Raw genomic sequence first — 22,360 nt, 5'->3', positions numbered from 1 at the left:
CTGGAGGGGAGGCTGGATGGGGAGGCTGGAGCGGAGGCTGGATGGGGAGGCTGGAGGGGAGGGTGGATGGTGGATAGAAGATGGATGGATGGGAGGGTGATGGACGGGTGCATGAGTCCATCCAGGTGAGGGACGGGGGATGGCCACCTTCAAGGGTGCTCCCGTATGTGACCCTGCTGTGCTCGTCTCTGCCGGGTGCGTGGGTGCAGGAGCCCAGGGGCGCTACCCACTGCTCCTCGGGGCCTTCAGTACCTGGGGCAGACTCTCAGCAGAGAGGTTCTTAGTAGGATTTTGTTTTAATGAAAGAAAACCAAGCAGTCCCCACACAGCCCCCAACACAGAGCCTGGCAGGATCCGTGGACCGTGCGGAGCGCAGGGCCCGTCTCTGGTCTCTGTCACCGACTGGGCGCTGGCCGTCCTGGGCGTGCTCTGGGCTGGCTCCCGAGGAAGGCAGCGGTCACTCAGCAGGACAGCGGTTCTGCTGGGGTTGGCAGGAGCACTCAGAAGTCGTCAAGAAGACGGTCATTTTTTTTATGTGGTGCTGGGGACAGGACCCAGGCCTCGCGGAGGCTGGGCGAGCCTCTACTGCTGAGCTATGCCCCACCCAGGAGAAGGCTTCTCGGGGGTGTCACCTTCCCTGGTGTTTGAAGATCTGTCGGGTGGCAGTGACCACAGGCTGCAGGAGCAGCTGTGTTGACACTTGTGGTCTGAGTCTCAACATGTTTGATTCGTTTATTTAACTGATGGCTTCTGTCCAAGATGGGGTCCGTTGCTTCGTTTCCACTGACTGTGCAAAGGCACTGGGGCGCGTCTGTGCTATGAAAGCCTTTTATTCCCCCCATAGTACTGATGGTTGAACCCGGGGTGCCCTACCACCGAGCCACGTCCCAGCCCTTTCAATTTTTGCTTTTGAGGGCCTCACAGAGTTGCTTAGGGTCTCGCTAAGTTGCTGAGGCTGCCCTTGAAGTTGTGATCCTCCTGCCTCAGCCTCCCGAGTTGCTGGGATGACAGGCGTGAGCCACTGCCACAGCTGGGAGAGCACCTTTTAGTGGCAGCGTCTCGTCCTGTGTCCTGTTCACGTCCCCAAGTGCCCCGGTGGAGTCATGAACCAGAAATGCCATCCACACACCTGACCCCTTGCCCCCGACTTCTGTCTCCATGATCTTTCTGGAAAACAGAAGCCAGAGGTTTAATCATCAGCCAGACATCAGCGCGGGCCACACTTCCCACCACAGCTGAGGTCACATGCAACACAGACGCTCAGTGGAGTAGAAGGGACCAGGCTTACCATCACCTGCGAGGTCTGCGTGTCCAGTGGGGAGCAGGGCCACTCACCGGGGCTCCACGGGCGTTATTCCTTAGCATGAAGAAGAGCAGGTCGTCAATGTGCAAAACGAGTCAATCTGAAGGAAACAGAAAAATCTCTGTCATGGTAGCAGCTTGGGAGGCTGAGGCAGGAGGATCTCAAGGTGGAGGCCAGCCTCAGCAGCTTACCAAGAACCTGTCTCAAAACCGGTTTGGGGAGTTGAGCGCCCCCTAGCGGCCGTGACGGGCAGTGCCGGCTGGGAGCGGTGGCTGGACCCTTTCCTCTCTTCCTCCCGGGGCCACAGCAGGGGCCAGTGTCCCCTTCCTGGGGCCTGGGGCAACCCCTCGTGGAAGGAGGGCAGGTCTGCTCCCTGTCCCCTCGTGCAAAGGCCCTGGGGTAGCAAAGAGCCTGACGTGTTCAAGGCACTAAAAAGAGGCCAGCCCATGGGGGACCGGAGCTCCGTGGACAGAGCAGTTGTTCACGACTGGGTCCCCCGCTGGTTCTCCTGTCCCCTGCTAACCCTCTCCCCTGCTCCTTCCAGCGCCTACACAGAGCCCTACAAGGTCTGTCCCATCTCGGTGGTGGCCCCCAAAGAGGACCCGACGTCGGATGAGGAGCAGGGAAGCTCGGAGGAGGAGGACAGCGCTCCCAGAGACCCCAGCCTCACCCACAAGGTAGGGAGCACCCCCGGCGAGGGGCGTCGAAGGACGTGAATGACTCGACCAGCTGCAAACCGAGTTAGAACGAAAACTGGTTCCCCTGATCCGGAGGTGGCGGGTGGGACACACGCTGCGTTGGTCTGGAAGGGGACAGCAGGTGGCCCAGGGAGACCCCGAGTTCCTCGCCAGGCAGGTCATCGGGGCTGATGGTGGTAACAGTGCTCTCCGTGGGGCCCGTGAGCCGGGCGCAGTGCACACCTGGGATCGCAGCACCTCAGGAGGCTGAGGCAGGAGGATCGCAAATTGGAGGCCAGCCTCAGAAACTTAGCAAGGTCTTGGTATAAAGCTGGAGAGGGCTGGGGTGGCTGAGTGGGAGGGGGCGTCCTCAGCACTGTGACATCCAGGGTTCCCTCCCCAGCACCGCCCCAGAGGGACAGCAGAGGGTCTGTCCCTCTTGGGACCATTGCGAAAACTTGACGTTGGCATTGACGGTCACCCGGGGGGACCTCCCCAGCTCTGGGTCTCCACTGCTCCAACACCCACAGGGGCCAGGGGCAGAGAGCGGAGAGGTCAGGCCCAGCGTGGCCACGTGCTAGCTGAGTGTCACGGGCTCCGTCCCGTCCCCTCTGTGCTGGTTCCGCTGTCTGAGATCCGAGTGGACCATGGTGACGGTGAGGGGGACTCGGGGGCTTGGGAAGGCCAGAGCCCTTGGGGGAGGGCAGAGCTGGCCGCCCGCTGGACAGCAACGATGAGCCTGGGGACACAGACCAGAGGCAGCTCCTGCCCAGACAGGGGACCCTTAAGTGTCCAGCAGGGGCCACGACCAGGAAGAGCCAGGAGCATGCTGTCAGCTGTCCCCGGAAGGTCACTCTGCCCAGATTCTCATCCACGAGGGAATCGAGTATCCTGTCCTCCCACAAGCCCACCTGTCTGTCTGTCTGTCTGTCTCTCTTTCGATTGAACCAAGGGGCACTTGACCCCTGAGCCCCGTCCCCAGCCCTTTTTATATTTTATTTAGAGACAGGGTCTCCCTGAGCTGCTTAGGGCCTTGCTGAGTGGCTGAGGCTGGCCTCCAACTTGGGATCCTCCTGCCTCAGCCTCCTGAGCTGCTGGGGTCACAGGCGTGGGCCACTACGCCCAGCTCTCTGCACCCTTTTAAGCTTGAGGGATGCCAAGAAAAGTTCTGTTCCTGTTTTTTTTCTTTCTTTCTTTCTTAAAAACCCACCCCAGGGCCTTTGCACTTGACGTTTCCTCCACCCAAAGCACGGTGCGGGCCTTGGTGTAGGTGGTTAAGTGCCACCTCCCGGGCAGGGCTTCCTGCGGGGACCTCTTTCTCCTGGCGAGGCCCAGTCGTCCCACGTTGTGATTTCGGGTCCTGTTTCTCTGAACTCTCCCATCCCTCCCCCCTTCCCTGTCACGACCCCATGGGGAGGGCAGGCGTCCGGGGTGCTTGGTGGCCCGCGGAAAATGAGCCTTCGAGGATTCCTTCAAAGACACTGAGTGAGGGGACCATTAGGTGCCCTTCCTGCTCCTAAGTAAGGGGGTCACACGCGTGACAGTTTGACAACGCGGGGACGCGTCTGGCCCGGCGTCCGGCCTCCGCACAGTGAGCCGCGTCTGACCCGCATCCTTCCACGTCCCTGGTCCGCTCCCTCCTGGCTCCCAGGGACCCTGGCGGGGACGCTCAGTTCGGCACGGGGACACTGGGGACAGGTCCAGGCAGTGTGTGCCAGGAGCAGTGGACTGTCACCCAGAGGGAAGGCCCGGGGCTCCCGTGTGGCCCATGGCTGCCGCAGACCCCGGGGGCTGGGGACCGTCCCTCCCCAGGGCTACAGGTGTGGACGGCGGGACCCCTGTCCCCCAGGGGACTTGTCCTGTGTCCCAGTCTCTTCTGTGCCCGGTCTTGGCCCTGCCTGGCCCCGGAGGTTTGGGATCTGGGTCACGAGGTCACCCTCCTCCCTTTCTCTGCTGTTTCCTGAGCCCCGTGGGCAGGTCAGCGGTGACCAGGGAACCTGGCTGCTTGTTGGAAATGCGGCCCCCCAGGCTCACCCCCAGGACCCCCCAGGCCCCTCAGGCCCACGCAGTTGGGGTCAGCAGGCACCTCCCCAGGTCCCCGTGACCCACACACAGAAGCCCCTGGCTGCACACCAACGTCCAGGCTGTGGTGCCCACTCAGCTCTGGGGGATGCCGGGAAGGACACTAAGGGAGTCCCCAACCTCAGGCCACCGCCGTCTTTAAACGTCACCCTGCGTGTTCTGTGTCCCCTTCCGAATGCCCCCTCTACCAACAGAGGACTGAGGTCCGGCACGGAGGGCCAGCCCTGGGGACCCTGACTGCCCAGCCCTGGGGACCACGAGGGCCCGGCTGGGCAGCGGAACCGGAGCCGTGGGGGCCGAGTGTGAGGAGGCAGGGGGAGCTCATGGGAAGGACAAGGGGGTCGGCAGCAGATGGACAGATGGACAGAGGCCGCCGTTGGCCTCTGACGGGCTTTTGGAAGGCTCAGCTGGATCCTTCTAGGACCAACATGGGGCAGGAGGACAGGGACTGGGAGCCAGAAGAGCCTCCCCCTGCCACTGAACACCCAGAGCCCGCTGACCACCATCTCAGTCACTCTGGGCCTCCCAAGGGCGAGGGGACGACAGAGACACTGAGAGGTCATTTTGTTGGTGACTGTGGTGACACTGTCTGACCTCTTTATGGCCATCCAAGGCTGAATGGCTAAGGAACATGTGACAGACGCACACACCACGGAGTATCGTTCTGCCCTTAAAAAGGAGATCCTGAGCCGGGCGCAGTGGCCCACGCCTGTCATCCCAGCAGCTCAGGAGGCTGAGGCAGGAGGATCGCAAGTTGGAGGCCAGCCTCAGCCACTTAGCCAGGCCCTGAGCAACTCAGGGAGACCCTGTCTCTAAATAAAATATCAAAAGGGCTGGGGACGGGGCTCAGTGGGGGTAAGCACCCCTGGGTTCCATCCCTGATATCAAAAAAAAAAGAGAGAAATCTGAGGAAAACTTTAAAAGTTTCTTTTAATTCATTTAAAAATAATGAAGACCCATTACAGACTGACATCAATGGGTACGTTTAATGGGGGAAAAAGCTATATTCCAAGATAAATGGGCAAAAGCTAGGGACTCTGGGGCACACAGATGCGTGGGTGGGAAAGAGAGGCAAGGAATGTTCTAGAAGGAGGCCAAGCTGCCCATTGTCAGCCAGGAAAACAGAGGCCCAGAGGCCAAGGACCCACAGCCCGACTCTTCCTGGGACCCACCAGGGGAAGGACTGTCCCTCCCTCCCTGTCCTGGTCCCCCGTAGCCAGGAGTTGAGGGGCCGGTGGGTTTGGGGCCTGGGGAGGCAGCGCTGGCCGGGGCTGCCCGGGGACACCCTGAGCCGGGGTCTGGGCAGCAGGACCCACGGCTCAGGCCCGGCCCCACCCCCACGCTCCTGTGGGGACCCTGTTCCCAGAAGCCCGTCCCCGGACGTCGTCCCCTCCCCTCCGAGGTCATTTCCTGGTGAAACAAACACCTCTCCGAAGGGCCCGATGGACGACGCCCGAGGCCCAGGGCAGCGCAGCGGGCCGGGCAGGTCCCTGGGCCACTGTCTGGTGGGGACACATCCATCATCGGCCGAGTCTCTGCAGCAGGACTGTCCCCTGACCCCCCAGGGCCTGCCCGTCTGGCCAGCAGGGGCCGGGGAGGGACGTGCACAGTGGCCCGAGCCCTGGTCCTTCCAGAAGCCTAACAATGCCAACCCCGATAAGGCCACCGAGCGGGCGGGGCGTGGACACTTCCCCCGCCACCGCACGGCGTCCCCAGGGCTGGGGGTGCGCACCCATTTTCCAGATCGGGCGGTCGAGGCCCCTGAGGGCCTGGCTCTGGGGGTCCAAGGTCCTTCCTGACCTCAGAACTGCTGGGCCCTGCCCCTGGAGTGGCTGACCTCTGCCACCCGCTGCCGCCCAAGTACAGAGGGCCAAGTGCTTCCCACAGTCAGACCCCGGCCACGGGCGGGAGCTGGGGTGCCCCTTGTTGCCTATAGAGGGACCCCAGCTCGCAGTCACCCACCGAGGGTTCGCAGCTTTGCAAAGGGGCCGCCGTGGGCATGAAGTGCAGCCTTACTGACCTTGAGACGACCTCGCTGTGCGGCCCAGGGCGCTCGCTGTCCACTCCTGGGCTCAAGGACTCTCCCACCTCAGCCTCAGGAGCCCCTGGGCCACAGGTCACCCCTCCACAGCTGGCTTACACGCCTTTTTGGACTTCTAGTACTTTTTTTTTGGTACCAGGGATTGACCCAGGGCTGCTCAACCCCAGAGCCCCGTCCCCAGCCCTATTTTGTGCTATTATTTAGAGACAGGGTCCCGCCGAGTTGCTTAGACCTTCGCTGTTGCCGAGGCTGGCCTCCACCTGGCGATCCTCCTGCCTCAGCCTCCCAAGCCTCTGGGATGACAGGCGTGCGCCACCGCGCCCAGCCCGGCCTCATTTTATAGGGGAAGAACCGTAGTAGTTCTGGATCATTCTCTTCCCCTCATCCTCTGAGGAAGCTCCGTCGCAGGCTTGTGTTACTTGACCGCCACGCTCCACGGTGTGACACGTCTCTTGTCACTAGCGGGGACTAGTCTCTTGATGCCCTTAAGTTCGGTGGCATCACAGAGGGGTGGGGAGGGGAACTGAGGCCCAACTCTGGAAAGAGGCTTGTGCAGAACCGAACCAGGGAGCAGAGGTCGAGCCAGAAGCCGGGCGTCCCTGTCGAGTGCCCTCTGTGCCACCGCGGGCCACCCGCCCCCAGCCACCTGCACCTTCTGGAACCCCCTGTCTGTCCTGTCAGTATCTGCAGCTGTGAACCCGGCCTCCAGCCACCTGGGTCCGGCAGGAGGGGGCCCCAGAGCCTGCTCATGGCACGAGGCCGGGTCACCTGCCAGCCCCTGTCCCCTTCCTGTCTGGGGACATCATACGGACAGGCATGGGGCCAGGTCCACCTGCAGAGCTGGGGCTTCCCAAGCAGACCAAACAGTGGCCCTTCATTCCCACCCTGGGGTCCTGCACAGGGTCCCCGTCCCCCAGAGGCCAGCAGATGCTGAGGTTGGGAGGCAGAGGTGGTCACTGTGGTGCCCGGGGCCAGCTGGGCACCCCTCAGCCCCCTGCGCTCGGTGCCTGCAGGTGTCCAGGGGAGGAAGCCAGGCCAGGGGGGTGCGGCCTGCCGAAGTCCCCTAAGGAGTGGCTGGTGACAGCGGGAGGAGCCCTCGGGACTGGCCTTGGACACGGTGGCGGCCACTCCCAGGCCTCCCTTCTGCCAGCCCCGCGGCCGCCTGTCCCCCTGACCCTCTGTCTCCTCCGCAGGGGGAAGGACAGTCGCGAGCCCTCGTCGTGGCCCAGGAACTGCTGGCTTCGGAGAAAGCGTGAGTGCGCAGCCGCCCTGTCCCCCGCCCTGCTGGACTGTCCCCCGCCCCGGGGACACCCGATAACCGGCCCCGCCCTCTGTCCCCGCAGGTACGTGCAGGCGCTGCAGCACCTACGACGGGTGAGTTGGTCACCTCGACGGTCGCGAACCGATCGCCCGTGGACAGGGCCGGGGTGCGAGAGGCAGAGGAGCCACTTCCAGGGATGGTGGCTGTGCGACAGGGGAGGGCGCCCCGGTCCCCGTGTCTGCAGTTCTGCGGAGCTGCGCAGGGAGCCCAGGGCCTCGTGCAGGCCGCGCACGCGCAGTGCCACTAGCCACAGCCCCGTCCCCTGTGTGTGACCCACATTTAGGTCCTCGTGGACAAGGTGATGTGTCTGCATGGCTCAGGGAGCCCAGCTCTGTCACCCCAGCTCTGGGGACAGCAATGCCTGGGCTAATGGTGAGGGCACCCTTTGGACACGCAGAGGTAAAGGAAGCCAGATTTGGGGGCCGCTCAGACGTGGGCAGGACCAGCCTTCTCCGCTCACAGAAGGGCTGCCGCAGCGCCGCCCTCGCGCTCAGCTCCGTTCAGTTCCTTGTGTTGGCCGTGGCGGAGGGATTTGGGGGTTTTGTTTGGTTGGTTCATTGCTTTTTTTGCTCTGGCTGCGGGAGAGGAGCTGGGGGTGGAAAGACAGATCCCCCAGGGCTCCTCCCCCAGAGCTCCCAGGTCAGCGAAGGGGACAGATTCTTCAGAGCATGGGGCTGTGAGCAGCAGCGGTGGGGAATCCGGGCGGGCTTCCGTGAGGAGGCGGCTGCAGTTGGGGCTGAGTCACGGGGAGGGGTGAGGGAGGTGACGGAGCAGGTGGGCTCAGCCGTCCCCTCCTGCCGGCTCCCTGCCCCCGACCCCGGGCTCAGCCTTCAATCTTCCTCTTCTTTCTCTGGTCCACTCTGAATGTCCATCCTGGACCTCCCGCAGGTAACTTGGCCCCAGTGCCCCAGGGTGACTGAGCCAGGGCCACCTGGATGCCGTCCCAGGCCCCTGTTCTCCTGTGACTCTCGGTCGTTCCTCGGGGCAGGGACCGTCCCTGGGTGCACCAGAGCGGGGGGGGGGGGGGGGGGAGAGAGAGACAGAGAGAGAGAGAGAGAGAGAGAGAAAGAGAGGGGGGGGGCAGGCCATAAAAATCACAGCTCGTCAGCTGGTTGCGGGAAATGATGCGGAGCCGCCGTATTTATCACCTCAAGGCTGCGTGCACAGAAGTGACAGAAGTCCCCGCCTCTGACTCGCAGTCCTCACCAAGGACACCAGTTATTTAATTTATTTATTTATTTTAATGGCACCAGGGATTGAACCCAGGGCTGCTTAACCCCTGAGCCCCGTCCCCAGCCCTTTTTCTATTTTATTTGGAGACAGGGTCTCGCTCAGTTGCTCAGGGCCTGGCTGAGTTGCTGAGGCTGGCCTCCAACTTTCGATCCTCCTGCCTCAGCCTCCCAAGCCACTGGGATGCCAGGCGTGCGCCATGGCACCTGGCTTCGATCCGTTCATCATGTGTCCACCATCCGTTCATCCTCCTGCCCATCCATCTGTCTATCTGTCATCGGTTGGCCATCCTGCCCATTTTTTCTGGGAACATTTCAGGGTGTTCATGGTGCCACTGTGACAAGGACCAGGCTGAGGAGTACCCGGGTGCCGGGCGAGGGGCGCAGGGACAGCGAGCAGTGTTGACCTTCCGGGCAGCTGCGGCCCTGGGTGCCCTGGGTACTGTGACCCCCTCTGAAACCCCTCGGCCAGCAGAAGGGGACGCTCCTCCCCGGGGTCCCCGCTTTGGGCCAAAACCCTGGAAGCCTGATCAGAAGCCATTCTGACAGCAGGGGGCAGTGGCTCTGGAAATGGTCACCGTCACCTGGTGGGTGACGCTGAACGTCGCCCAGGACCTCAGCTGGCTGCTGGGCGGGACCTTACCTGGGGCCTCTGCCCGGGGTCTCTGCCTGGGAGACTTTGGGCTTCCTCTCGATTGGTGGCTGGGCTCCAAGAGCGATTGTCCCCCGGGAGAGCCGGGAGGAAGTGCGTGGCATTTTTATGATCTGGGCCTTGGGAGTCACGTACACCACTTCCACCTCATCCATTAGTCGAGACAGCCTCAGAGGTCCACCCAGGTTCAAGGGGAGGGGACGCGGTCTCTGCCACTCACTGGGAGGAGTGTCAGCTCTCGCTGCAAAAAACAAAACAAACCCTGAGACGGGGACAGTGTTGTGATCACTTTGGGAAAACACCATCCACAGCAGGAGGCTTTTCTAATCAATCTGCGTCTGTTAGGAATTGGGTTGGACTGCTGGTGACAGAAACCTAAATAACCTAGATGCTATTCTCTTGTGTGAAGTGAATCCAGAAACAGGAGACCCAGGCCCCATTAGGCAGCTCCACCCCCAGGGCCGGAGCAGTTTCCGCTGTATCTATTTCCAGGGTTCCTCCTGGACACAAAGTGGCTGCTGCAGCTCTAACCATCACACCCACCTGACAGCAAGAAAGAGAAAGGGGGAAAATCCAAAGTTCGTGCCTCCTCGCTGAGTTAGTTTTCTTGAAAACGCTTTCCCAGAAGCTTTGCCTGATGACTTCTTCCGTCTCATTGGGCACTTGGCGTTTCAGAGGAAGCTGGATCAACTGGGGGTCACCTTATCAAAGCTGAGTTTGACTCGGTGGCCCCGCTTTTCTGCGTTCCTTCTGAGATCTAGGCTCAGGGGGCAGCAGGTGTCCCGGAAATGCCCTCCCCATGGTATTGAATGCACAGAGAGAAACATCAGGGGATCCCCGAATCCAGCTCACAACAGGCACGTGGTCAGCTCCCCTGCTGTCCCCCAGGCCACACAGCAAAGGTCATGGCCAGGTATACAGTTGGTGCCACATCCGTAGCTGATCAATGAAAGATGGTGGGCCCAGTCCTTCAACAGGTCCGTCATTTCTTCAGCCCCAGATGCCTCCGGAGTGTCTCCCCCGTGCCGGGTGCTGACAGCAGAGGAGGTCCCTCCCTCCAGGAGCTGAGCCTAGGGTGGGAGACCTGCAGGAACAGGATCATACTGTCACCAGGTGGGGAGCTTAGCAGGGCACCCAGCCCAGGCTTCGGGGTTCAGAGGACTCCCATAGTAAAAGGTGCCCAGGGACCAGGTGAGCAAGGCTCCCACCTGGCAGAAGGATCTGCATGTGCAAAGGCCCAGGGGCCAGGCGAGAATGGCGCGTTTGGGAACTGAAGGAAACCCCGCCGGCAGGAGCATTGTCACAGGGACGGCCAGGCAGTGGCAGGGCAGGCAGAGACTTTGCCACTCTGCAAGGACTTCATGGCCTGTCTGCGGGGACACTGGTGGGTGGTCCCGGCGAGAGGTGATGGGGCGGGATTGGAGCTGACTGGCAGATGATTGACAGGCTGTGGGAGGGGCCTCGCTGACGCAGTAAGACGCCAGGGGGCGCCGGCGAGCAGGGCTCCAGGCTTGTGGGGGCGGAGGCTCCGGAGAGACCTCGGTCTGCGCCTGCGCAGTTGGGCCTAGGAGGTGCAGTGCTGGGGACCGAGCACAGGGCTCTCCAGCACCCTGAGGAGGAAGGGGTGTCCGGGAGGGCATGACCCTGAGGACAGGGGGGCTCTGATGGAGGGACCAGGGGGTATTTGAAAAGACTGTGCAGAGTGGCAGCCAAGTGGCTTCAGGGACCCTCCTTCCCCGAGGACACCGCCCCCTCCCCCAGGTGGGAGCCACCAGAAGGGGCTGGGGAAGGCTCCAGGACAGAGCGGGACCTCCCGGACCAGGGAGGTTGGGGACCCCAGCCACAGCCCCTCCTGTCTCTGCTAGGACTTCGGCCGTGGCTCTGCCCCTGCAGGATCTGGAGGCCTCTGTCCTTGTGACCTGGAGTCCGTCCTTCTCCCTGGTGCGCCACGGACTGGGGACTGAACCCAGGGGCTCTTCACCCCTGAGCCCCGTCCCCAGCCCTGTTCTGTATTTTATTTAGAGACAGGGTCTCCCTGAGCTGCTGAGGGCCTCTGATTGCTGAGGCTGGCTTGGAACTTGCGATCCTCCTGCCTCAGCCTCCCGAGCCGCTGGGATGGCAGGTGCGCACTGCTTACCTGTTCCTGACCTCCCGGTGGTGAAGGACGTGCCCTTTTACCTCCGGCTGCTTCACCTGCGTCCGCCGTCCTGATTGCCCCGTGGTGTGGGAGCAGCCTGCAGGGGGGACCCCACAGCTGGTTCATCCGCACCCCGGGGCGTGGTGAGCATCCTGCGGCTGCCCTGCATGTTGTGTGCGAATCCTTTATTAGCGAGCATGCGCCATCTTTTGTCCTTGGCACTTACCGAGGAGTGGCATCGGGCGGTCACAGAGGAAGCCCAGGCTGAGCTTTATTAGAAACTGCAAAAAAAGGGCTGGGGCTGGGGCTCAGCGGCAGAGCGCTGGCCTCCCATGTGCGAGGCCCTGGGTTGGATCCTCAGCACCATATAAAAAAAAAGTCATTAAAAAAAACAGCTTTATTGAGATAACATAATTCAGCTATTTAAAATGTAGGGTAAAATGATTTTTATAAAGTGTGTTCACAGAGTGGTGTGGTCATCACCTGGATCAATTTTAGAGCATTCTCATCACCCCCAAAATACACTCCCAGCTCCCCTCTGCAACTCCCCATCTCCTCTCTATCTGTATACATTTGCCCGTTCTGGACATTTCATGTAAATGAGTTGTGCAATTAATTCGCGGTCATGTGTGGTTGGCTTCTTGCAGCTGCGTTCATGTTTCCGCGGTTCATCTGTTTTGTGGCAGGTGTCGGTACGTGGTGCGTTTTGAGGCTGAGGAATAGCCCACGGCGTGGACGTACCACAGTTTGCTCATTCACTTACCTCTAGATGGATGTTTGGGTTCATCTCACCTTTTGAGTGTTACGAAGATGCTGCTGTGATTCTGCTGGGAATGTGTTCCCTGTTCTCTTTGGCCTGTGCCGAGGATGACAGTTGCTGGGTCACACAGTGACTCCTTTTGTAGTCGTGCCGCACCGCCTGCCGAAATGACTGCAGCCAGGTGCAGAGATATGTGCTCAGCGTCCCCGCCACCCAGTAGGCCACGGCAGGAGGAGCTCTTCATTAGGGGTCCAGGGCTCTAGTGCACGATGCCAGTCAGGTGTCCCCACTAAGTCTCAGTGCTGGGATCGCACCTGGGAACAGCCACTGCATTAGAGCCTGGGCAACATAGCAAGACCCCCATCTCTTAAAAAAAAGAAAAACTCTTAATAAATAAAGCAAAGTTGTGGCATACTTCATATTCCACTGTCAGAGTCTGCAGCTTCTGGCTTTTATCTCCCCACAGTCTTTTATTTTCTATGTTTTTTAAAAAACTTACAAGTGGTAGCTCACACCTGTCATTCCAGCGACTTGGGAGGCTGAGGCAGGAGGATCACGAGTTCAAAGCCAGCCTCAGCAAAAGCAGAGTGCTAAGCAGCTCAGGGAGACCCTGTCTCTAAATAAAATACAAAATAGGGCTGGGGACAGGGCTCAGGGGTCGAGTGCCCCTGAGTTCAGTCCCTGGTTCCAAAAAAAAAAAAAAAGGAATAAATAAATGAAAAATAAAAGAAAAGTGAAATCTTAATGAGTGTGAATGGGTATCCTATCCTGGGTTTTGTTTGCTTGTTGGTTGGTTCTGGTGCTGAGCATTAAACCCAGGGGCACTTTACTGCTGAGCCACATCCCGAGCCCCTTTTCATCTTTTATCGTGAGACAGGGTTTGGCTAAGTTGCTGAGAGCCTCACTAAGTCGTCGAGGCTGGCCTCGAACTTGCGATCCTCCTGCCTCAGCCTCATGCATCACTGGGCTTACGGGCGGGTTCTGATTCTGTATTTTCACATGTTGATGGAATGCAGTGCATGAAGGTTCCTCTCGTGGCTGGTGCTTTTGGTGCCATTTCTAAGAAAGCTCGGCCCGGCCCTGGATCTCCAAGACTGACTGCTGGATTCTCTTCAAGAGGCTGATGATGGTTTTCTGTTGAACTCTGTGACCCATTTTGAGTTCATCTGGGCAAGGCCAACAGACAGATTCTGATTTCATCCTTTGGCGGGTGGAGTCCGCTGGCCCCGCGCCATGGGTTGAAAAGATTATTCCCAGTAAATTTTCTTGGCAGCCGTGTTAAAAGTCACTTCCCATAAGGCATCTTTATGGGTTCCCAGTCCAGTCCATTAATCCACGCGTCCGTCCTGCTCCTGCGCCACGCAGCCTCTGGTCAGGAGCCTCATCATGACATTAAAATAATTTTTTTTTTTTTTGTACTGAGGATTAAACCCAGGGTACTAAGCCCTGTCCCCAGCCCTTCTTTGAATTTTTTTTTTTTTTTATCTTGAGACAGGACCTCGCTAAGTTGCTTAGGGCCTCGCTAACATTGCCCAGGCTGACCTCAAACTTTCAATCCTCCTGCCTCAGCCTCCCAAGCCACTGGGATGACAGGCGTGGGCGACCATGCCATCTATCCCTATTTGTCTTTTAATATTAAGCCTAATTTACTATTTTTTTTTTTTTTTTGGCTAGATAGTCACTCTACAGTTAGGAATTCTTTGCACACCTCACAGGTTCAAAGTTCAAGGTTCCAAAGTACCCTTCAGTGATTGTCCAGGCAAGTGACGTCACATCCCCAGGACACTCATGTAGCATTGGGACACATAGAATCCCAGAGTCACTGGGACTCTCAGCAGAGACGTCACTGGTTTGGCCGGGCACATTTGTACACGCCTGTAATCTCAGGAGGCTGAGGCAGGAGGATCACAAGTTGGAGGCCAGCCTCAACCGCTTAGCAAGGCCCTGTCTCAAAAAAATAAAAAGGGCTGGGGACGTGGCTCCGTGGTTAAGCGCCCCTGGGTTCCATCCCCAATAGTGGGGGGTGGGAAAGAATCGATGCTCTTGGAAATTCTGATTTTACTCATTTTTGGAGTGGGCCATCTCAGTGGTGGGCGTCCCGACTGAGGTGGCTCAGCGAGAATCAATTACAGACAGGAGCCAGCGAGGGTGACGTCACTGCAGCTGTCTGTCTTGTCTTTGTCCTCCCGAGTCTCCCTCCCTCCTCCTGTCCCCCACCAGAGGTGCCCTCTGTCTGGGCATCAAGGTGACCAGAGTCTGGGCCTGGCTTCCTGGTGACTCATTCTCCTTTTCTGTTAAATGAAGGTCGTGTGATCCCCCAGGTGACCAGCATTACAGAGTCCCTCTCTGTGTCACCTGCTCTGCTGACTTCAGACCCAGCAGGAAGCAAAACAGACATGGCCCCCGTTCTGAAGGTGTCCTGTCCAAAATGTAATGACTGCGACAGCAGGCCCTGATCCTCCTCAGGGGACACACAGCAAGAGGGTGCCTGAAAGTGGAGAGAGGACCCAACCCTTTGAAACCCACCCACGAGACAGCCTAACGTACCCATGTCAGCCGCAATGACAACTGGCAGTTAAATAGAGCATGTTGAACAGTATTCTGTCGTCAAGGTCAATCCCCTGCATCAGGACCTGTGGTCTGTGGGCCCAGGATGAAGTAGAATGAGGTCCCTTAGGACATGAGCACTGCAGTCCTGTGGCAGTGAGTCTGAGGACAGAAATGGTAATGAGTAGCTAGAAGGAGGGTAGCACATACTGGGTGGATACGGTGAACCAAGGAACGAGTTTGGTCCCAAGCTGAGCGGAGCCAGGTTTCTTTGTACGATTCAGAACCGCATCCCATTGGAAACGTCGGATTTGGCTCTTCCTAGATTTTTCTTTTTGATATTTCCAGAGCTCGGGTGGCCATGGGGTAACCCAGACCACAGATAAGTGGGAGCGGCACTTTACAGGTTGCAAAGAGTCTGAGTCGTCAGGTGAGCTCCGCGGCAGCCTGGGGCTGAGCTGGGTGCTCTGTTACTCCCGCTGGACCCTGAGATAGTGGGGAGGCGAGGCCTCAGAGGGGCCGTCTTGGGGACACAGGGGCATGTTTTCTTGTGGGTGCACCCCAGGGAAGGAATCCAGGAGGGCTTCCTGGAGGAAGGGCCATGGGATGAACTGTCCTGGTAGCGAGTCTGCCCCCGACAGAGCTCAGTGACCTTCCTGATGGGGCCTGGACCCCGTGACCTCTGACCCCCGAGGTTTCCTGATGGGCACTTGGCTCCACAATTCAGGTCGTTTGTTTGGGCCTCGTGAGGAGCCCGTGTGTTGAAAGAGAGTACGTCATTTTTTTTTTTTTTCCAGTGAGAAACAAGCCTTCCATTCTTTATAGTTTTACCATTTATCAGATTTGATATTAGACGTAAATCACGATCAGCCGGGCGCCGTGGCACCCGCCTGTCATCCCAATAGCTCAGGAGGCTGAGGCAGGAGGATCGTGAGTTGAAGGCCAGCCTCCGCCATGGCGAGGCCCTAAGCAGCTCAGGGAGGCCAGGTGTGTGCTGGTGACCCTGTCTCGCAGGTAAGGACCTGGCCCGGCAGAGGGGGTCGGTCTGGTGACCGTCTCTGTGTTGGCCAGCTCTCGAGGCCGCCGCGGGGACCTGCCACGGGTCCGTGCGCTCAGTCCTGTCACCTGTGGGTAACGGGCCCTCTGGGGTTTCAGGATTTCCACGGAGCCGTCCTGAGGGCCCTGGATGACATGGACCAAGAGGGCAGAGACGCGCTGGCCCGGGAGGAGCTGAGGCAGGGTCTGAGTGAGCTCCCAGCCATCCATGATCTCCACCAAGGCATCCTGGAAGATCTGGAGGACAGGCTGTCCAACTGGTGAGCGGACTTGGGGCTCCGCACCCCCTCACTGCAGGGGAGGGGGAGAGCAAGAAGATCCCCACGGAGCCGGGCTCGGTGGTGCACGCCCATTGTCCCAGCTGCTCGGGAGGCCGAGGCAGGAGGATCGCAACTTGGAGGCCAGCCTCCACAATGGCGAGGCCCTGAGCAACTCAGTGAGACCCTGACTCTAAATAAAAAAAAAAGGGGGCTGGGGACAGGGATTAGGGGTGGAGGGCCCCTGAGGGGGAGGAAGGGAAATAAAACACCCACCCCCACGGGAAATAGAGTCTCCCTTTGCAGGATGGGGAAGTCGAGTCACAGAGGTGTTAAGTCACTTGTCCCAAGTAAAACAAAGGACGAGAGTCTAACATCCCCCCAGACCCTCTGCCGCTCAGCAGGCTGCGCTCTCACTCTCGGGTCCCCCTCCCTGGCTGCAGGGAGGGCCAGCAGAAGGTGGCCGATGTCTTCCTGGCCCGGGAGCAGGAGTTCGACCACCACGCTGCTCACATCCTGCAGTTCGACAGGTACCTGGCTCTGCTGGCCGAGAACTGCCTCCTCTCTCCCCGGCTGGCAGCCGCCGTCCGTGAATTTGAGGTGGGTCCCTCTGGGTCCCTAGAGACCCTGCTGTGAAGACGCAGGGCTGGCGGGGGGCCTCGAGGGGCTTGGTGCCCATGAATGGGACCCTCGGGAGGCTGAGGCAGGAGGATCTCAAGGTGGAGGCCAGCCTCGGCAAGTTAGCCAGATCCTGTCTCAAAAGATCAAAAGACCTGGGGACGTGGTTCCGTGTAGGGGGCCCCTGGGTTTAATGTCCAGTACGAAAAAGAAAGAGAGAAAGACAAGCATGACCCAGGCCGGGGTCCAGCCATGGTGGTGACCAAGGAAATCAGCAGCATTGGCCAGGAACTCGGGATCCGGTTCCCACAGAGGCTCACGGCTGAGGGGTACTGACCATGGGCCTGAGGTCCCCAGCAGAGGCAGTAGGGTTGGCCTGGCCCAGGAGGGCTTCCCGGAGGAGGAGGACTGGTTCCGAGGCCAGGGGCACCTCCGCTCGCCCTGGGGAGGTGCAGAAGGGGCGGCTGTCGGGGGGTGACAGGGCAGGGTCCTGACGGCCTCTCTCTTCCCTCGGGAGCAGCAGGGTCAGCACGGAGACGGGCAGAGCGCGAAGCACCGGCTGCTGCGGGTGGTCCAGCGGCTCTTCCAGTACCAAGTGCTGCTCACAGGTGGGCCCCCGGGAGGTCAGACCGCAGTGACCCCGCGACAGAGTCCTGGTTCCCCTGGGCTGCTGCCCTGCTGTCCCTCCATTCCATGAAGGCCCCAGCCCCAGGCCCCGGCCCCTTTCCTACCAAGCCCCCGGGATTGGTCCCCTTTCCCCGCTCTGTCTGCTGGGGACACCCGCACCTCTGTCCTGGGCTTCACGCCCCTTGATGTGACCACCTCCCGCAGGGACAAAGGCCCCTGCCCTGGTGGAGGGGACACTCTGGGTCGCTCCAGGTACCGTAAGGAAAATGTGAGGCCCAGGGCCCAGAGGAGTCCCTCGCGGACTCCGGCAGTGTGCACTGAGCACCTACTATGTCCTGCGGGGCCCAGGCTACATGCTAAAGGGACAGCGGTAATGACAGGCAGGCTCGGTGACACCGCGGACTCAGATACTCCACAGGCCACCAAGGAAGTCACAGCCACCTAAGGTCACAGTTAGGACCTCTGAAGAACACCTGGGTCCGTTAGGGGGGCAGAGGGGACCAGGCCACGGTGTTGAGGGCCGTCCTGGTGTTGCCATGGGCCGAGGGGGGACAGCCCGGGCCCCTATTCTGGAGCTCCCCCGACTCTGGAGAGCGGAGGGGACACTGCTGTGACAAGGGACTGTCCCCGCCTGCCTGACTCTTCTGTTCTGCCTCCAGATTACTTAAACAACCTCCGCCCGGACTCGGCCGAATACGACGACACCCAGGGTGAGTCCCCGCCACTCGGAGGCAGGGGACGCGTTCTCCCCCCGCTGTGCGCGTGCCCAGGGCTGGGACACAGCCCCCTCCTCAGCCTTGGGGACTCCCTGGGGTGGCCTGATGTCAGTCAGAGAGAGGACGAGAGGGGAGGGGATGGCGGCTCAGTGACAGGAGGGCAGGTCTAAGAAGTTCACCCGGTTAGGTGCCGTGGCGCCCGCCTGCCATCCCAGCAGCTCGGGAGGGTGAGGCAGGAGGATCTCCAGTTGGAGGCCAGCCTCGGCACTTTAGTGAGGCTCTAAGCAACTTTGCAAGATCCTGTCGAAAAATCAAAGATAAAAAGTGTCCGGGGATGTGGCTCAGGGGTTAAAGCGCAGCGGTCCCTGCGTGTGAACGGCGGTGACGGTCCCCACTGTAACGTCCCAGTTTATACCCGGGAAACCGAGGCCCAGCTTGGTCAGGGTGGTCAGGGCCACCGAGGCAGAGGAGGTAGAGCTGGGTTGGTGTCACCCCCCCCCACAGAGAACGAGTAGGGGTCAGGGGCGAGTGGGGAGGGACAGGAAGAGGCGAGGACGGGGACAGCCGGACCAGCCCTCCCCAAAGGGCCTGGGGCTGACTCTGCTTCCTCCCCAGGAGCCCTGAGCCTCATCTCCAAAGTCACAGACCGAGCCAACGACAGCATGGAGCAGGGGGTAAGTCCAGCCTGCCCACCCTCCCTCGGTGCCCACCCTGCCCTGCCTGACGCGGGAGACCCCATCACTGATCCCGCGGGACCCTGCAGAGGGCCTTGAGTTCTGGCCCCAACAATTGCTGTGTGACCTCAGGTACGGTGGGTCCGTCTCTGGGCCTCTGGTTCACCATTTGAACAAAGAGGGAGGCCCCAAGCTTCTACAACCCCGACGGGGGTCTGAGACCATCTGCCTCAGCGCCTGGGGGGCTTTGTGAATGACAGGCTCCGAGGGGTACAGGCCTTGGGTCTCCCTGAGTTGTTAAGGGCCTTGCTAATAAGTGACTGAGGCTGGCCTCTGAACTCGCGATCCTCCTGCCTCAGCCTCCCGAGCCGCTGGGATGGCAGGCGTGCGCCACCGCGCCCGGCCGTGCAGGCATTTCTTAAATAAGTAAGTGCCCCAGGTAAATGGCCACCCACATCTGAGACTCTAGACCCTGGGTCACTGGACTACGTGGGCCGTGAGTCCACTTCCGGTTCTGCCTGGTGCGATTCCTTGACCGGGGGTTGACGCCGTGTCTGCCAAGGATGACGAGCCATCCCCCGTCCAGTCCCACTCGAGGGTCCCTGCGGTGATTTGTGTCCACTTAGTCCCTGCTGCGCCACGCGGTGGGCACGCCGCAGCTTCTGAGTTAAGAATGATTCTGAGGCCGAGTCCTAGAGAGGTGGGAAAGCGCGGTGACCCGCTGCCCGTGACCTCCACAGGCACAGAAGGGGGTGACAGTGGCTTGTGGGCCACGGCTGATGCACAGAGCGTCCTCGCTGTGAGTTGTGCAGAGAGGAGGAGGGGAGGGAGCATTTGTGGGCCACCTCCCATGTGGCCGGCCTCCCGTCGTGGGGTGGACTGCAGACACGTGATGAGACGTGTCCCCAGCCCTTGAGGAAGGGCCCACTCAGTGGAGCAGTAATTGTATGGTTGCATATAACCCCAGTAAATGTCACCAGAGAGACAGAGAGACAGCTGCGGAGTTCAGGGAGGGGACACAGCCCGTGCTGCTCGGGCCCTTTCAGTGAGAGGAGTGGATGTGGAGCACCGTGCCCCAGGACATTTGCACCGCTGCGGAGGCAGGAGAGAGGAGGCAGAGGCCTGGAGTTGAGGAGGCCGAGGTGGGACAGGAGTCTGGGGAGACACTCAGGGCTGGCCAGTGACAAGGGGCTGGGCACAGAGGCCGAAGCCCACTGAGCCGACTTTGGGTGGGTTAGACGTGTCCTCTCTGGTGTCTGCCCGGTCCCTGCCCGGGGGCTGGACATCTGCGCACGCAGCACGTTCCCTGCAGAGGGGCTCGGGCTCAGCAGCAGACGGCCTGGGCTCTCCGCACCCCTCTGCTCCTCCAAGAAAAACTGGGTCAGGAAGCGCTGGCCCTGGACACCCCCCAGGGGGCGACTGGAATAGCCACGGCCCGGGCTGTCGTCAGGCGGGGGTGGGTGAGTGTCCAGGCTGGTCATCGTCCCTCAAGCTGCTGGGCACAGCTGCACCAGGTCACCCCACACTTGCATGGGCAGATGGGAGGGTCTCCAGGGGCCAGCTCCGTGCCTGAGGGTTCCTGACGGCTCGGCCTCTGCCACCCCCACAGCCCAGGCCTGTCCTGCCTGCTTCTGTGACTCCCCGGGTCCCTGCTGGCTTCCAGCCCAGCCCTCCCCGTCCGTCCCCGTTGACAGCCAGGGAGCCACTTAAAATGCGTCAGAGGGCGCCATGTCCCCTTTTGCCAAAGCTGCCTTTATTTCTGTTGGTACCAGGGATAGAACCCAGGGCGCTTAGCCACTGACCCCGTCCCCAGCCCCTTTTCTATTTTATTTAGAGACAGAGTCTCCTTGAGCTGCTCAGGGCCTCACTTTTGCTGAGGCTGGCTTTGAACTCACGATCCTCCTGCCTCAGCCTCCCGAGCTGCTGGGATGACAGGCGTGGGCCACCGCGCCCCACTGCTGTGCTCTATTTCTATAATGGTTCCAGCCGTGGCCATTGGGAGCTCCTGCAGTTAGTCTCCGTGCCCCTTTCAAATGCCCTCATCGATGTGAGTTGGGGCGTTGTTGTTTGATATTCCAGATCAGTCCATGTCCTGTATTTACTGTCCCTGTCTTAGAATCAGCCGTTTCTCCAGGAATCCCCGGTTCCTTTCATCCCGTAATGGTATAAAAAAATAAAAACAAGATTTGGAGCTAGGCATGGTGGCACACACCTGTCATCCCAGCAGCTCAGGAGGCTGAGGCAGGAGGATGACAAGTTGGAGGCCAGCCTCAGCAGTTTAGCCAAGTTCTAAGCAGCTCCGTGAGACCCTGTCTCTAAATAAAATATGAAAAAAAAAGGGCTGGGGATGGGGCTCAGGGGTTAAAGTGCCCCTGGGTTCAATCCCTGGTACCAAGATTTAAAAAAAACAAGAACCAAGATTGGGTCCCTAGGTGCAGCCATTGCTCACGGGGCCTCAGTTTCTCAAGCCGTCTCCGTTGGCGGAACCAGGCGGTCGCCCATACTCCCCCGAGAACCCGCGGGGACCACCTTCTGCACACAGAGCCACTTGCACCTTAAACGCGTCATGAGTTCGCACCTTGTTTCCGACCCACATTGTCACACACAGAGCAACCTGGCCTTCCCCCTCTGCTCTCAGAAATGTCCCCCCCGACAGCAACTCCCATCCACTTCACCGTCCCGTTGCCCTCGGTTCTCAGAGACTCTGTTGGTGGGTCCACAGGTCCGGGTGGGCCAGCTCTGTGCTCTGGGCGCTCTGAGGATGCCCCTCCACCGCCTGCCGGCTCCATAGTCTGGGACGAGAAGTCGCCTGTCCCTCCTCTGGGGCTCCACCATCTGCTCTTTGTGTTTTGATTTTTGGAAGCTGGACTCTGGCGCGTCTCTGTGGGTCTTGAGGGGCCTCAGGTGGCTTGAAACCTGTCGCGATTCTCAGGCTTCTCGGTGGGACCTGTCCGTCACTGGTCCTTAGTTAATTTGGGGGACACTCTCTTGGGTGCTGTGTGACGCACACACACGCTTTTTCCCTCCACCTCTCTGTTTCCATTTGGATCTCTACCCATCCGTCCTCCCCCTGTGGGTCCCCTCCTCGGCCACGCCTGTGGAAGGTGTCCCTTCTTGTGGATTTTGTGGGCCTTTAAAAACATTGCCATTCGACTCTGTGAAATTCTCCGTGTCCGTGCACGTCACCTGACTTTGGCCCTAGAATTCCCTTTCCATCATGTTGATCATGTTACTCTGAAGTCCCTGTGTGTTAGTGCCACCGTCTGTCACCTCTTGTTCTGCACAATCAGTTGAGGCGTCTGGGGACGGGCGGGGTCCTGGGCAGCCCGGGCCCCCTCACCTCCCAAGGGTGCTCTGTCTGGCTCCGTCCCCAGCCCCCAGTCTGCCTCCTGAGCCCCCGGCAGAGACTCACGGGAGGGAACCGGCCATCGCGTGCAGATTCTCGCGTGTCCACCTCTGGGCTGTTCCGGGTCCAGCCGGGAGCCCACCCTCGACCTCTGGGAATGCGTTAACATTTGAGCTGCCAGCCACCTCGTCCTCCCGTGTGTCGCCCGAGGTGTGACGTCTGTAGGGAGGAGCGTGTCGGGCTTTAGGATTCAGTTCAGGGGCCGGCTGGTGACCTGGGGTCTCACAGACTTAAGGACAGCTGGGACTCACAGGCCC

General features: G+C 60.1%; 1 protein-coding gene across 2 annotated transcripts in view; it reads left to right on the top strand.

The window, feature by feature from the left end:
* Fgd5 (FYVE, RhoGEF and PH domain containing 5) overlaps window positions 1–22,360 on the top strand; it is a 66,979-nt gene that overhangs the window by 28,739 nt on the left and 15,880 nt on the right. Inside the window, exons 3-10 of one of the 2 annotated variants that reach the window (XM_071605879.1) lie at window positions 1,848–1,980; window positions 7,297–7,355; window positions 7,447–7,477; window positions 15,905–16,065; window positions 16,506–16,662; window positions 17,204–17,288; window positions 17,967–18,017; window positions 18,639–18,697. In XM_071605879.1, the coding sequence (XP_071461980.1) occupies window positions 1,848–1,980; window positions 7,297–7,355; window positions 7,447–7,477; window positions 15,905–16,065; window positions 16,506–16,662; window positions 17,204–17,288; window positions 17,967–18,017; window positions 18,639–18,697 (736 nt within the window). Of the gene's footprint in view, window positions 1–1,847; window positions 1,981–7,296; window positions 7,356–7,446; window positions 7,478–15,904; window positions 16,066–16,505; window positions 16,663–17,200; window positions 17,289–17,966; window positions 18,018–18,638; window positions 18,698–22,360 lie in introns of both variants that reach the window. The other variant, XM_071605878.1, reaches the window with a different exon arrangement.

This window comes from Marmota flaviventris, chromosome 20 (genome assembly GCF_047511675.1).
Source record: "Marmota flaviventris isolate mMarFla1 chromosome 20, mMarFla1.hap1, whole genome shotgun sequence".
NCBI classification, from domain to species: domain Eukaryota; kingdom Metazoa; phylum Chordata; class Mammalia; order Rodentia; family Sciuridae; genus Marmota; species Marmota flaviventris.
The sequence above is the reverse complement of the archived record's forward strand: the minus strand, read 5'-3'. Positions and strand labels throughout refer to the sequence as shown.